We start from the raw sequence: 12,733 nt of genomic DNA on the forward strand, positions 1-12,733 counted from the left end.
TTATCAGTCTTTGCAGGATTCCTTATTTATCAGTTTAGTTTACATGAATAAAAAACATTGGCACCCACAGTATCAATGTTAACTTGCTCTGATTGTCAGTTAGGAACGGATCAAAATATTTGTCACTATTTTCTGTTTCACAAATAGGACTCTATATTTGGTCAAAAGAATTCGCTTCCAAATGCCACAACTTCAGCTGCTTAAGATTGGCCTGGTCTGACGTCACAGGACACTAAGTGGATGGTATTAAAATAGGACTCTTTGTTTTTCTTGTTAGGTTTCTTAAAAGTTCTTGCAGTATAAACAGGACTTATGTTATAAAGCAGTTCTGAGCTCTGAACACATAAGCCCCTGTTGGGGTGGGGGGCGGGGAGCCTGTGAATTCATGATTCTGTTCCCTGCTGGGTACCAGTGAAAATCTATGAGAAACCCATTTGGGTGTTGCTGGTTACTGGTACGAAATCATAGAATCATAGAATATCAGGGTTGGAAGGGACCTCAGGAGGTCATCTAGTCCAACCCCCTGCTCAAGCAGGACCAATCTCCAACTAAATCACCCCAGCCAGGGCTTTGTCAAGCCTGACCTTAAAAACCTCAAAGCAAGGAGAGCGTAGGTAACCCATTTCAGTGCTTCACCACCCTCCTAGTGAAAAAGTTTTTCCTAATATCCAACCTAAACCTCCCCTACTGCAACTTGAGACCATTACTTCTTGTTCTGTCATCTGCTACCACTGAGAACAGTCTAGATCCATCCTCTTTGGAACCCCCTTTCAGGTAGCTGAAAGCAGCTATCAAATCCCCCCTCGAAATGATCTACTTGGAATAATTACTACTAACTATTATTATTATTTATTATTTGTGTTACTGTAGTGCCTAGGGGACCTATACCAGAACCCCACTGTGCTAGGTACTGAACAAAAAGATGATCCCTGTCCCAAGGGACTTACAGTGTAAGTATAAGACAAGAGACGGATATAGACAGACAGGAGAGTAAGTTAGTAATGCTTTTCTTCTTGGGCATTAAATTTCCCTATTTGTGTATAGCTTTAAAAAAATGTTTTAAAATGATACAGGGAATATTTGCATATTGGTTCTGGTCTTGTTGCCCATGTCTGCAGTTTTATGTGACACAGGGTTTTCTAGGTTTCAGAGTAGCAGCCGTGTTAGTCTGTATTCACAAAAAGAAAAGGAGTACTAGTGGCACCTTAGAGACTAGCTGTTCTCAGAAGAATATAGCTTATGTTGGCAAGTTTGTCTAACATTCTCCTAAGTTTTCTCATTTGATTCTATTCACGAGCCTCTTGTGATTGACTCTTGGTTCAAGCAGAATTAAAATGCATTATTTATTTTAGATTTATACTCCCATCCACTTCAAAAGGACTACCTATTCTTGCTCTATGCAATCCTTGGGAATTCCTAAATATACAATAGAATATTTGCCACAACTTGGTGAAATGGTATCTAGATGTATGTTGGCATTCAGATCACAGTGGTTTCAGTGTCAGTCTTAAGCAGACAGAAGTTGGTGTATAGTCTTAAAGGAAAAGTCTTTAGAAATGGGTTCATTGGCCTTATTAGGATGCCTATATAGAGATCTAGCGCTACAAAAATACAACTCCTTCTTGGTATTCAAAACTATGTGTACATTGTAATATAGATGCAATTTTTGACTTTTAAAATAATGCCTATCGCTCTAGAGCTAGCAAAATATTATTTTAATTGCTTGGTGCTGAAACATGTAGTGCAGCAAGGAAGGACAAGTTGAACATCTCCATTATCTAGACTGTCTAAAAAATGGTATAAATTGCCATGTTTTAGACACCAGTTGGGAATGATTTATTTTAGGGTCCTAATGCCACATTTTGCTTAGAAGTTAGACTGGAAAAAATAAGGTGAAAAATTTTCCTCAGAACTAGATGAACAGTAGTTCATGAACAGTGTGAACTTTGACATCCCCTTTGGCTCTCACTTTTCTGAAGCTACTTCTCAAGTAACATGCTTTTTGGGAAAAGTTGAGAGAGTTCAGCCCTGCTCCTCCTTCTCCTAATCTAATCTTAATTTGGAATAAACCCAGTTTTCCTCCAGGATCTTCTGAATACTATGGGTCCATATGGCCTGGGGAAGAGATTGTGGTGAAACCGTCATTCAAAAAAGAAAAAAAGTCTTAGCCCTGGTCTACATGGGGGGTGGGGTGGGCGTAGATCTAAGTGAATAACGTAGCTGAAGTCGACGTACTTAGATCGATTTTACCGTGGTGTCTCCACCACGGTGAGTCGACTGTTGCTGCTTCCCCTTCCACTCTGCCCGCACCTCTTGTGGCGCTGGAGTACAGGAGTCGACAGGAGAGCGCTCGGGGGGTCAATTTATCACGTCTAGACTAGACGAAATAAATTGATCCCTGCTGGATATATCGTTGCCCGCCGATCAGGCGGGTAGTGAAGACATACACTTAGACTTGGATGGCAGACCCAAAGTTTTGATCTTAGCTAAAACACTAGGTTAAAAGACTAGGCACACTCAAGGCAAATGCTGAGGCCCCTTACAGGAACAGAAACACCAGTATCTCAGCTGTCCTAATCCAAAGGGTTAGTCTCCTGTATCTACATAGAATTAGAGAAAACTGTTACAACTTTAGATAAAAGAAATCTTGGTTACAGGATTACTCCTATTTTAACATGTATTCCCTTGAGTCGTGGCCATTCCTCAGAGCCGCCACATCATGTGTATGTTTAAAGAAAACAGAAAAGAAACAGTAAATTTTTCCCATGGCTTGTTTAAATAAAAAGGTCTGATCTTGCATACAACTACTACTAAATTAAGTGTTCCCCATGTGTAGGGGATTGGTCTTCTATAGACTGAGACACAGAAAAAAATTATTTAATGAGTTCCTTCATTAGGTCAGCTTTCAATTGTATATTCTACCTTCAAGATTGTTTTTCTTACAGATATTTTAAACATCACTTTGCTTATATTTTTAACATGTTAACAGATTTAAGTTAGGTGCTATTGTGTGTGGTAGTGTGTTAATTTTTCTAAAAGTATTCCATGATTATCTGAACAGGTTCATGAACCACCCAGCTCCAGCAAACAGCCGCTACAAACCCACTTGCTATGAACATGCTGCTAACTGTTATACACATGCAGTAAGTAAATTCATTATTTTACCAGTTCTTTCAGTGAAACCCTTTATGGTATTGGAACCCTAAGTTTATTTTTAGCTTTGAATTCCTCAGTATATTATGTTTGCAACTTCTAAAATCAATCTTATAGTACACAACTACTAGAAAGTAGTAGTAAATACAAGTAGTGATCATAAACATTATGTTCTGGGAGCGCAGAAGGATCCAAGGAGTCCTATTTTGGAAATGTCGTGCAGGTTAAAGGTTTTGACCCGTCTATTTTCATTCTGCCCAATCAAAGGATGACTAAAGCATCATGAAAATGGATCTCTGCTAGCCTGATGATTGCTATAATCCTTTTAGATGGATTATTTTTCAGTACAGGAAGAACAAGGAAGATTTAACTGTTTAAAAACTTTTGAGCCTTTAAATACAGGGCTGCGTTTAGGATAGAAATAAAACTGAACAGCTTTGCAATGATAAATCTTCTCTTTTTCTAAATTGCTTAGAGTCTAGACATTTTTAGAGACACTAATAATTAAGGTGAGTGTAAACTCTAAACAATCATATATAAATATCCACATCTTACCCTGGACACAATACTTTGAGTGACTAGTTTATTCACCAAAAAATGCAATCTCGGGTCAACTAAAACTGTTTATGAATTTGATACTAATTTGTCAAATAGTTTTGGCCCAAAAAAAAAAAAAAGTTCAGGCAGGATTTACAAGGGAACTTGATTGCTGTTCAACCTGCGGGTGGTGGTGGAGCCCCCTTTAATCCTCTAGCCCAGTAGTTAGTACATTCACCTGGGATGTGGGAGGCCCAGGTTCAAAGCCACACACTTTTTGATTTGGAGCAGGGACTTGTATTTGGATCTGCCACTTCCACAGGTGAGTGCACTAACTGTGAGATGCAGGAAGGGCAGCTAGTGGATGAATATAGCAACACTCAGCACTGCTCTTTAGGTAGCTGCAGGAATGGAAAAGAAACAGTGCAGATGAGTGAAGCTGGGAGGAATTTACAGTTAAATTGCTATAAAGTAAACTCCATTTCATATGGGGATGGAGGGGTCAGTCTGAAACTATCCAAAATACAAGGTTTTTTATATCTGTGTAGAGAGCATGTGCTGTACTATAGTAAAGTAAAACTAACAAAGTGTAAACAACTTGTCTTTACAACAATTTAAAAAGTCTCTTCCCTCTTGCTTTCATATAAGGGGCTCTCTTCTTTCTGTATTTCAAAATATGAGTCATGGTCTATATGCCCCAATGCTGCATCATGCAGTAGGGAGCAAAGGACTGCAAGTATTCCCAGAAGGGAGCAGTGGAGAGTTTGCCAGCTCCTTGGAGGATGAGAGGGAGGGTCCTCAAAGGTGTAGGCTGTGAAAGAACTAAAGGAGTGAGGGCCCTGTTTCCCTCTGTACTCCCTAACAGTTGGCTGGAGAGAAACAATGTTCGGTGTGTAAACAATGTAGCATTGTCATTGATCATGCTGCACTGCCAGTGGAGAAGTCATCTCTGAAAGCCATGTACAGGGGCAGGCAATCAAATCGAATGCCTCAAGATCTTCATTGTTGAAGCCGGGACTGCTGCATGTTTCCCTGTGAATACTTGGGTTCCACATGGTTCCTCCTGCTTTACATTGTCTTTCCACTTGTCTGCATACACAGAGCAAGCATTGGGGTTTTGCAAACTTTTGCCTCTCCCATGGACACCTTAGGCAAGAGAATAACTTTACATTATGTTGCCGTGGCCTGTGCAACAAAAAGGGTAGTAACTTAACACACAACTTGGCGTAACTTCGTGCATAAGCCAAAGTGCTCTAACGTAGCTACCGTATAAAGAGCAAAACGGTGCTACGTAAACAGTGTGAAATGTGGAAGGAGTTGAGGCAAAGTAGTGTCTATATACCACCCTAGTAAACTGAGAAAATTGATGGGAAGTTTACACTGTGCTGCTGTAGTTTGACAGCAGACAGAACGTTGATGTTGCAATATAGAAGATTTCAGTGGTTGCCTTAAGTATAAGTTGTGTGGGTTTCATTTTGTGCTGCAAGAAGCTTATTAGAATTGTGTGGAGGATGTAATTATGTTTCACGAAGGATTTCAAGATTTTTTTGTTTGTTTGTTTTTTTTAAAATTTGGCTTCCTTCTAAATTTAAACAACAACTGAAAAATTTGAAGCTGTGAGAAAGAAACTTCTAAAAAAATTGTTTCAGGTTAATCAAAATGTTTTGTTTCAACAACATTTCGTTTTGATTGTGATGCGCTTATTTTGCATTCTAATATGAGATGGTACAAAATTTTAAAACTTCCAAAGGGAAAGTTGGTCAGAACAAAAAATCAAAATGTTTTATTCTGAAAATGTCCAAACAGAATGCTCTGACACTGTTAAACATTTTCTTCTGGTTTTCTTCCAAAAGGAAATTCCAGGGACATGACTGGATTTCACAGAGTGCCAAGATTTCAACAGCTCTGCATGTTCCAATGGCATATGATTCCATCAAAACTTCTCCAGTCAGCTTTAGGGATTATTATTTCTGCATCATTCATTCTGCTATGGGCCTTAGTTAAAGTTGCTGTTATGTGTAGTAATAGCAAAGTGCTATTAACTTTCCCCAGTGTATTTGCCACCTTTCAGTTCCTTCCACAGGTATTCCTACCAGCAGTGACTGTGACTGTCTCATAACTGAATGAATGGGATTTTTCCAAGGGTCTAACAGAGAGTTAGGTACCTAAATCCCAGCCAGTTTCAATGGACATTCAGCTCCTCATTCAACAGGCTCATTTGAAAATCCCAGCCCATAAAAATAAGCTGCATAAGCTGTTAATGAATCTTAACTCCTTCCTGTCCTTTCCTTAACAGAGAGTCATTTTCTTTACTTTCTATCAGACCAGGTTCTCAAATTTATTCTAAAATATCTCAGTAAAATTGAAAGAACAATTCTGCTATATCTCCTCTAAAATACTCTGTCACTTCCCCGACCCCACCTTGCCTCTCCAAAGCTCAGTGCTCACTTCCTCTAATTTAGCAAGTATGCTTTGGCTAAGGTGCTCAAAGTAATTGCTGATCTTGAACTAAGAAATGAAATACTTTCTAAATTGATTTACTTCAATGCTGGATTTTATTTCAGTTGGGCTATTTATAAAGTGGTGGATTTGGCACACAGAATTAGCACCCTGGTACAGTCTCTCCTGTTTATATAGTTTTGCTTTCACAATGAACGAAGTATAAATTTCAGCAAATTTGAATACCAAGAATAGGACATTGTCTGGCAGTTTAGCACTGTTCCATTAGAATGTGATGACTCAGCATTTCTATGATTCTGTCGAAGTAGATCCATTCCCTGGGTTTGTTAGTAAATATCAACCCTAAAGGTACTGTCACAAAGTATCAGTTCTCAAAAGGGGAAAGCACTGAAACAGATGTATCTGTTCTTGTTGCATAATTTTTGAAGTTTTAAATTTCTAAAAGATCTGCTCCAGGAATTATTTGGGGGAAGTTGTATGGCCTGTGTTATAGGTGGTCCCCTCTGGCCTGGAAATCTTTATATCTATGAAAAGTTTGAGTGGAAAACTTGTATTGCTTATCATTGCTCTAAGACTAAAGCTATATCTTGCTGTTTAAAAGATGGATGAGAAGTCCATTTTTATATACATACCTCTTATTTTTATTAGAACCTATATTGTGTCAAGTGTAATTAATGTAGTAGAAAATTTTGTTTCCCAGTAGGTAAGCAGACAGCAGAATTTCACTTCTGGTCTGACATAAATACCCTGGAAGTAATAAAACACCTTTTGTTTAGTTAGTTGTTCTCATGATACACTTAATGGCATATAGGTAAGGCATGCTATTTTGCAAATGGACCACTTAGAAGAAAAGAGAAATGTAGACTGTGTAGTTCTTCCATAGCAGGAGTGGAATTTTTTATTTGGAGCTCAGAATAAAAGCCAGGAAAAAGGCAGAAATAAAATTACATTTGATAGCTTGCAGCTCTGCATTGATTTGTATCTGTATTCCTCCTTTAAAGGCATGAAGGAAGGGATGGTAAAACAAACTGATTTGCTTCATCCTGCTATAACTTGAAGTACGGTGGTCATTATAAAAGTTAGACACCACCTTGTCAAAAATATCTCGTATCTTAAATGCACTGTTTCTTACTCATATAAAAGTTTACTTTTTAATGGTGACCACCAGTGCTTAAGGTGTTTTATGAGTAGTATACCTCTAGGCTCAAGTATTCTTTGGGTTTATGTGGATTCCATTAAATCTGAGGATGGAGGGAAAGGAGAAGACTAAGTTTCATTCAGTGTGAACTTCAAATTAAAAGGTAAACATGTCTCATAGAATATCAGGGTTGGAAGGGACCTCAGGAGGTCATCTAGTCCAACCCCCTGCTCAAAGCAGGACCAATCCCCAATTAAATCATCCCAGCCAGGGCTTTGTCTCGTGCATTGGTCCATATGCTGTGGTACTAACAGTGTAGTACTCAACATATTTTTACAGCTATGCAGTTAGCTTACATATTCTAATCTTTGTAAAAGGGCCTTGAGGTCTGTGGATGGAAGGCAAAGGCATTATAGAAATGCAATTGTTGCATTCTTTGTGTGTTTTTAAGGATCCAGTACATTTATATTTTTATCTCCTTTTTGAAACAGGCACCAGTTCTGTGCTTTTAAATTGGTTTGTGAACTCTGGTCTTCAAGTTACAAACTGTTTGTTTTTTCAATCCACAGTGCAGACTTTTCTTGAATGATCTCTATTGTCTCCATGCTCAGAATTTCCATTTATGCTACAGGGAGTTTTGCATGTGGATAAAGTACAGTGTATCTACAGTGTAGATCAAGGAAGAACTTTGCATCCTGTAATTCTGTTTTTCATGACAGAGTTTTTAAAAGGTGAATCATTGTCAAATTCCAGGATGCAGTGTTTATCATGAAAGACCTGTGTTTTCCCACTTCAGGCTGTACCCATGATTTCATTGGTTAAATTAATTTTTTTTCCCCCCCAGTAACACCTGAAAAATATATAGTCAGGACCAGTAGAATACTACTTTTGGTTACAGGAATGGGTGGGTGATTCTACACAGTGGCTGGGGATAGAGAATAACATCAGTGTTCTTATTATTGTTTCCTTAGTTCCTCATTTTTCCAGCCATTGTGGGTAGTGCCCTCCTCCACCGGCTCTCTGATGATCGATGGGAAAAGATAACTGCATGGATGTATGGCATGGGCCTCTGTGCACTCTTCATTGTTTCAACAGTGTTTCACATAGTTTCCTGGAAAAAGAGTCACTTAAGGTATCCACAGAGCACTCACTTGCTGTAATGTTTTTCATGCTGCTTCTGAAGTGGTCAGATTCAATTACCCTGAGTAAGCAGACCAGGGAACACTTCCTCCTCTCCCCCCCCCCCCCACTTTTGCGGAGCATTGTGAGGGGTACCTTGTGTGCTGTGTAATAGATTCTCCAGGAAACCTTCATTCTGTCACTGCAGACCCTTTGTTTGCAAGGTTGGGTCACTAAAGTAACAGTATACTCTGTTCATTGGGAAGAATTACTCCAGAGAAAACTAGATGCATTATTTAAAGTACACAGAATACTGCAGAAAGTGTCGCTTTTTGTCACATTTCTGTGTGCCTGCATTGCATATTCAAATATGAGTTGACTTCTGTGAAGACAAAACTCAGTGTTTAATAGGATACTGAACCAAAAATAAATTGGTCTTCTGCTAATCTTACACCTACCATTATTTCTGATCACTTTCTATAGTCGGAACATAATGAATCACTCAATGTTCCTGATTATGTCTTTATTAAAATAATAGCATATACTGCCTTCCATCCCAAGACTCTGAATCACTTTAACTATGTACATACAGGACAGAGCAACGCAACAAAACCACACAATTTATGCTGGCGTTAACTGTTGCAGTTAATGGATGTCATAAGCAACTCAACGTTATTCTGTAGAAAAAAATTGCTAGATTAAAAGTGGGGTGGATTTTATCTCAATAGAGAAATGTGATTGCTGGCTGGATGTTTCGCATTCTACCATACATTGAGCTAGACACAGACAGCTGCCAAGTGGCTTGCAATCTAATACACAGTTGACCAGGTGAAGGTTCTATTTCAAAGTTAGTCTCTGATAGCCGAACTAGGGCTAGATTCTTGATCCTGCTATGATTCCTCTGAGGTCACAAAGCTGCCTTAAACAGCCTCTTTAAGGATTCCCCCTGCATAGTGCCTGTCCTTGGGTACTGTAGCATGGAGCTGCTACACAAGCTCTATCTTGTCCGAGCATGGGGTCAGGGCTGGGGAAAAGACAGGACAGGAGCACTGCTGTGCTCTATTGCCTGAGCCAACTGGCCCAACACAGATCAGCCTGGAGGCTGCTGCAGGCTGAAGGCTTAGCCAGCCCTGAAATAAGGGAGCACCGAGAAGCTTTGCTAGTGTACGCGAAAGCATTTAAAATTGGGCAACTTTCACGTTGAACACAAATCTTCTGATTTTTCTTGACAGAGAGGAATCATGAAGTTTTTCCAAAACTTGTATTTTAGCAGCTTGTTTTTTCTTTGTTAGGACAATGGAGCATTGTTTTCACATGTGTGACAGAATGGTGATCTATGTCTTTATTGCAGCATCATATGCACCATGGTAAGAAATCAAATGTATATTTTCAAGGGATTAAAACTTCCTACACTGTATTATCAATATGATTCCCAAATAATTTTTTCAAAGGCTTTGGGAAGTAGTTGATTGACAACATTGTTGAATTGGGAAATGAAATATGGCATAATCCCCCTGGGATTTAACTATGCTGCCTCCTCCCTCTTTTGTATTACAAGAAGAACAAACTGGTTTTGTCACTTTCTTTGTAATTTTGAATGAATTCTGAGCTACATGACTAGAAATTATGGGCCATAACCTTCATTCCTGCTTATCCAAAATTCAAACTGACTTCAGTAGGACATCAGGTTATGTAAGGAATGTGACAGGGCCCCTAATTTTTACCTTAAGTTTTAAAATTTGGACTGAAGAAGAAAGGGAGCTAGGTTACAGTGATACTCCTTTTGAATGAGCAATTGCTAAGTTATCCAAGTACTACAGTTGTCTTTTTCACTATTCTACTGTCATAAGCCAAATGCTATACTTCAGCTTAGACTTGTTATGGAAAATACTCTTACCATCCCTTTTTAGGGATAATATTAGAAAAGGATTTGGAAATAGAAAAAAGCGCGCTCTCTTCCTCACATCTGTCCCAACACACCTAGACGCTACTTAGTTTAGGTTCTCAAATAAGTTTTCTTACCTCTCCAAGAAGTCCTAAGATTATTTCCCCTTCCCATGTTCTAAATAAAGTGTAGCCCATGTTTTAAAGTAAAGAAAAATCTTTGTATGTCAGTAAGTTCCATTCAGTCATCACTTCTGTTGTCTATTGTAATCTTCACATTTTCAGGTTAAATCTTCGTGAGCTTGGACCTCTGGCATCTCATATGCGTTGGTTTATCTGGCTAATGGCAGCTGGAGGAACCATTTATGTATTTCTCTACCATGAAAAGTAAGAATTCTAATTTGCATTAAACTTTAAACTGCATTTGAACTTGCTGCTTTTTAAATACTCCTGTAATAAAATGTCAGCTTGTCTTGCATATTGACTTAAGAACTTCAAAATAGCAGAAATACATAAATAGAAGGATGCAAGCTTATGTCTTGTGAACAGATATTTGCACCCACTTTATCACACATAAATGTACAGTAACTTGTATAGCTCACATTTAGAACAAATTTATAAATGCTATTATATGTCTTCTGTGGAAAACTAAGACACAGCCCAATAAATACATAAATCTTGCTGGTGGAAAGTAGGCAAGGAGAGTAGTATCATCTTTATTGACTTCATTCAGTAGTTTGTCTTTACTGTCCTATTAAATCTGTTGATGGGAGTTGAAGGAAATGTCTGGATAATAAAGATGTCTTCATTGCTTCCATATTATACTATGCTAGTTAATTGATACAGTATTCCTTATAGGATTACAGTGCAATATTAAGTTGCAAATAGAGAGGTTACTAACCCAGGAAATTTCTACAACACCCCTGTTGAGCTATTTGAAGAGGGCAGTCTATTTAGTTTACGCTACTGTTTTCTTGAGCCTATGTGACTGCCTCTCATTGCATACCTCATTCCCAAGGAGCGAGCGACTAATCTTCATAAGTCTTTCCCCACCTAGTAAGAAAGAAGGGTTGAAACCATATGCATTGACCCACTTGGTGGGAGACTCAGTTGTAGTTACAGGTACATCTCAAAAGTATGGAGAAAAATTGATATATTTAGCCATATATAGAAAGTGTATCGGCAATGTTTCTAGCATAGTGTCATCCTCTTTCCCTTAATTAGAAAAATATCAGCCCTCTGTTAAGTAAATAAAACCTCAGTGTGATCTATCTGTATACAAAGTCTTTAGGTGGTTGATGTGCATCTGTTAGTTTAAAAGGTCATACATTAGCTCAGGGGTGGCCAACCTGCGGCTCTTCGGACGTTAATCTGCGGCTCCTGGTACAGGCACCGACTCCAGGGCTGGAGCTACGGTGCCAACTTGCCACTGTGCCGGGGGGGGGCTCACGGCTCAAGCCCTGGCTCTGCCACAGGCCCTGCCCCCACTCCACCCCTTCCCGCCCCCTCCCCTCAGCCTGCCGTGCCCTCGCTCCTCCCCAGAGCCTCCTGCATGCCAGGAAACAGCTGATCGGGAGGTGCAGGGAGGGAGGGGGAGGCGCTGATCGGCAGGGCTGCTGGTGGGCAGGAGGCACTGGGAGCTGGGGTGGGGGAGCAGATGGGGGGCTGCTGACGTATTACTGTGGCTCTTTGGCAATGTCCATTGGTAAATTCTGGCTCCTTCTCAGGCTCAGGTTGGCCACCCCTGCATTAGCTGTTTTGTCTTTTAAGGAAATATTAAATGTGCATTAAAAATTCATCTTGTACCTTTCCTTAAATTATTCCTTTAGGTATAAGATTGTTGAACTCCTTTTCTATTTAGCAATGGGATTTTCTCCTGCTCTGGTAGTGATATCCATGGTAAGGAATATGCTGTTAATGTAATAAATACCTTTCCTTTTTTAAGTAGTTTAAAAGGGAGTTCCAGTGAAGTTCCATTTTGTCTGTATAGCTGTTAATTTCAGTTCAACACACTGTTATAAATGCTAGTTGTAGAAGCACTGAAAGTGTTTAGCCATCTGTTTGGGTTTAATGGTCCTTAAGCGATAAGGCAATGAAATTCCATCCATTATGTAGATTCAGTTTCTTTAAAAAAAAAAAAAAAAGCTTAAAAGAATCATGTAGGGATAGTACTTCTATTTCACTAGAGCCAGAAAGAATCAAATATTGCATTTCAGTTCCATACATCCAAACACCACGTATTTCAAAGCAAAGTGTTTGAATTGTAATATTTATGACTCCGTTTAATACTTGCTTCCTTATCCCTTGGACATTCAGAAGGAAGCTTTTAATTTAGAAATGTGGCATAAGACTTCCTGTAGTCCTGTTTGGCTTATTCACTGACTGTTTGTAAGGTTTTTTTGGTTGGTTTTCCCCCCACCCCATTCTGGCCCAAAATCTACA

The 12,733-nt window shown here is 39.1% G+C and overlaps 1 protein-coding gene across 3 annotated transcripts in view; it reads left to right on the plus strand.

Annotated features, from left to right (window-relative positions):
* The window catches only part of MMD (monocyte to macrophage differentiation associated), a 30,118-nt gene that overhangs the window by 13,681 nt on the left and 3,704 nt on the right, over window positions 1-12,733 (plus strand). For 2 of the 3 annotated variants that reach the window (XM_084647111.1, XM_084647113.1), the window contains 5 exons: window positions 3,062-3,143; window positions 8,260-8,420; window positions 9,700-9,774; window positions 10,577-10,678; window positions 12,121-12,190. In XM_084647111.1, the coding sequence (XP_084503237.1) occupies window positions 3,062-3,143; window positions 8,260-8,420; window positions 9,700-9,774; window positions 10,577-10,678; window positions 12,121-12,190 (490 nt within the window). Of the gene's footprint in view, window positions 1-225; window positions 244-870; window positions 951-3,061; window positions 3,144-8,259; window positions 8,421-9,699; window positions 9,775-10,576; window positions 10,679-12,120; window positions 12,191-12,733 lie in introns of those variants that run through there. The other variant, XM_084647112.1, reaches the window with a different exon arrangement.

The sequence above is a fragment of the Lepidochelys olivacea genome (genome assembly GCF_965140295.1).
Source record: "Lepidochelys olivacea isolate rLepOli2 genome assembly, chromosome: 14".
Taxonomy (NCBI): Eukaryota; Metazoa; Chordata; order Testudines; family Cheloniidae; genus Lepidochelys; species Lepidochelys olivacea.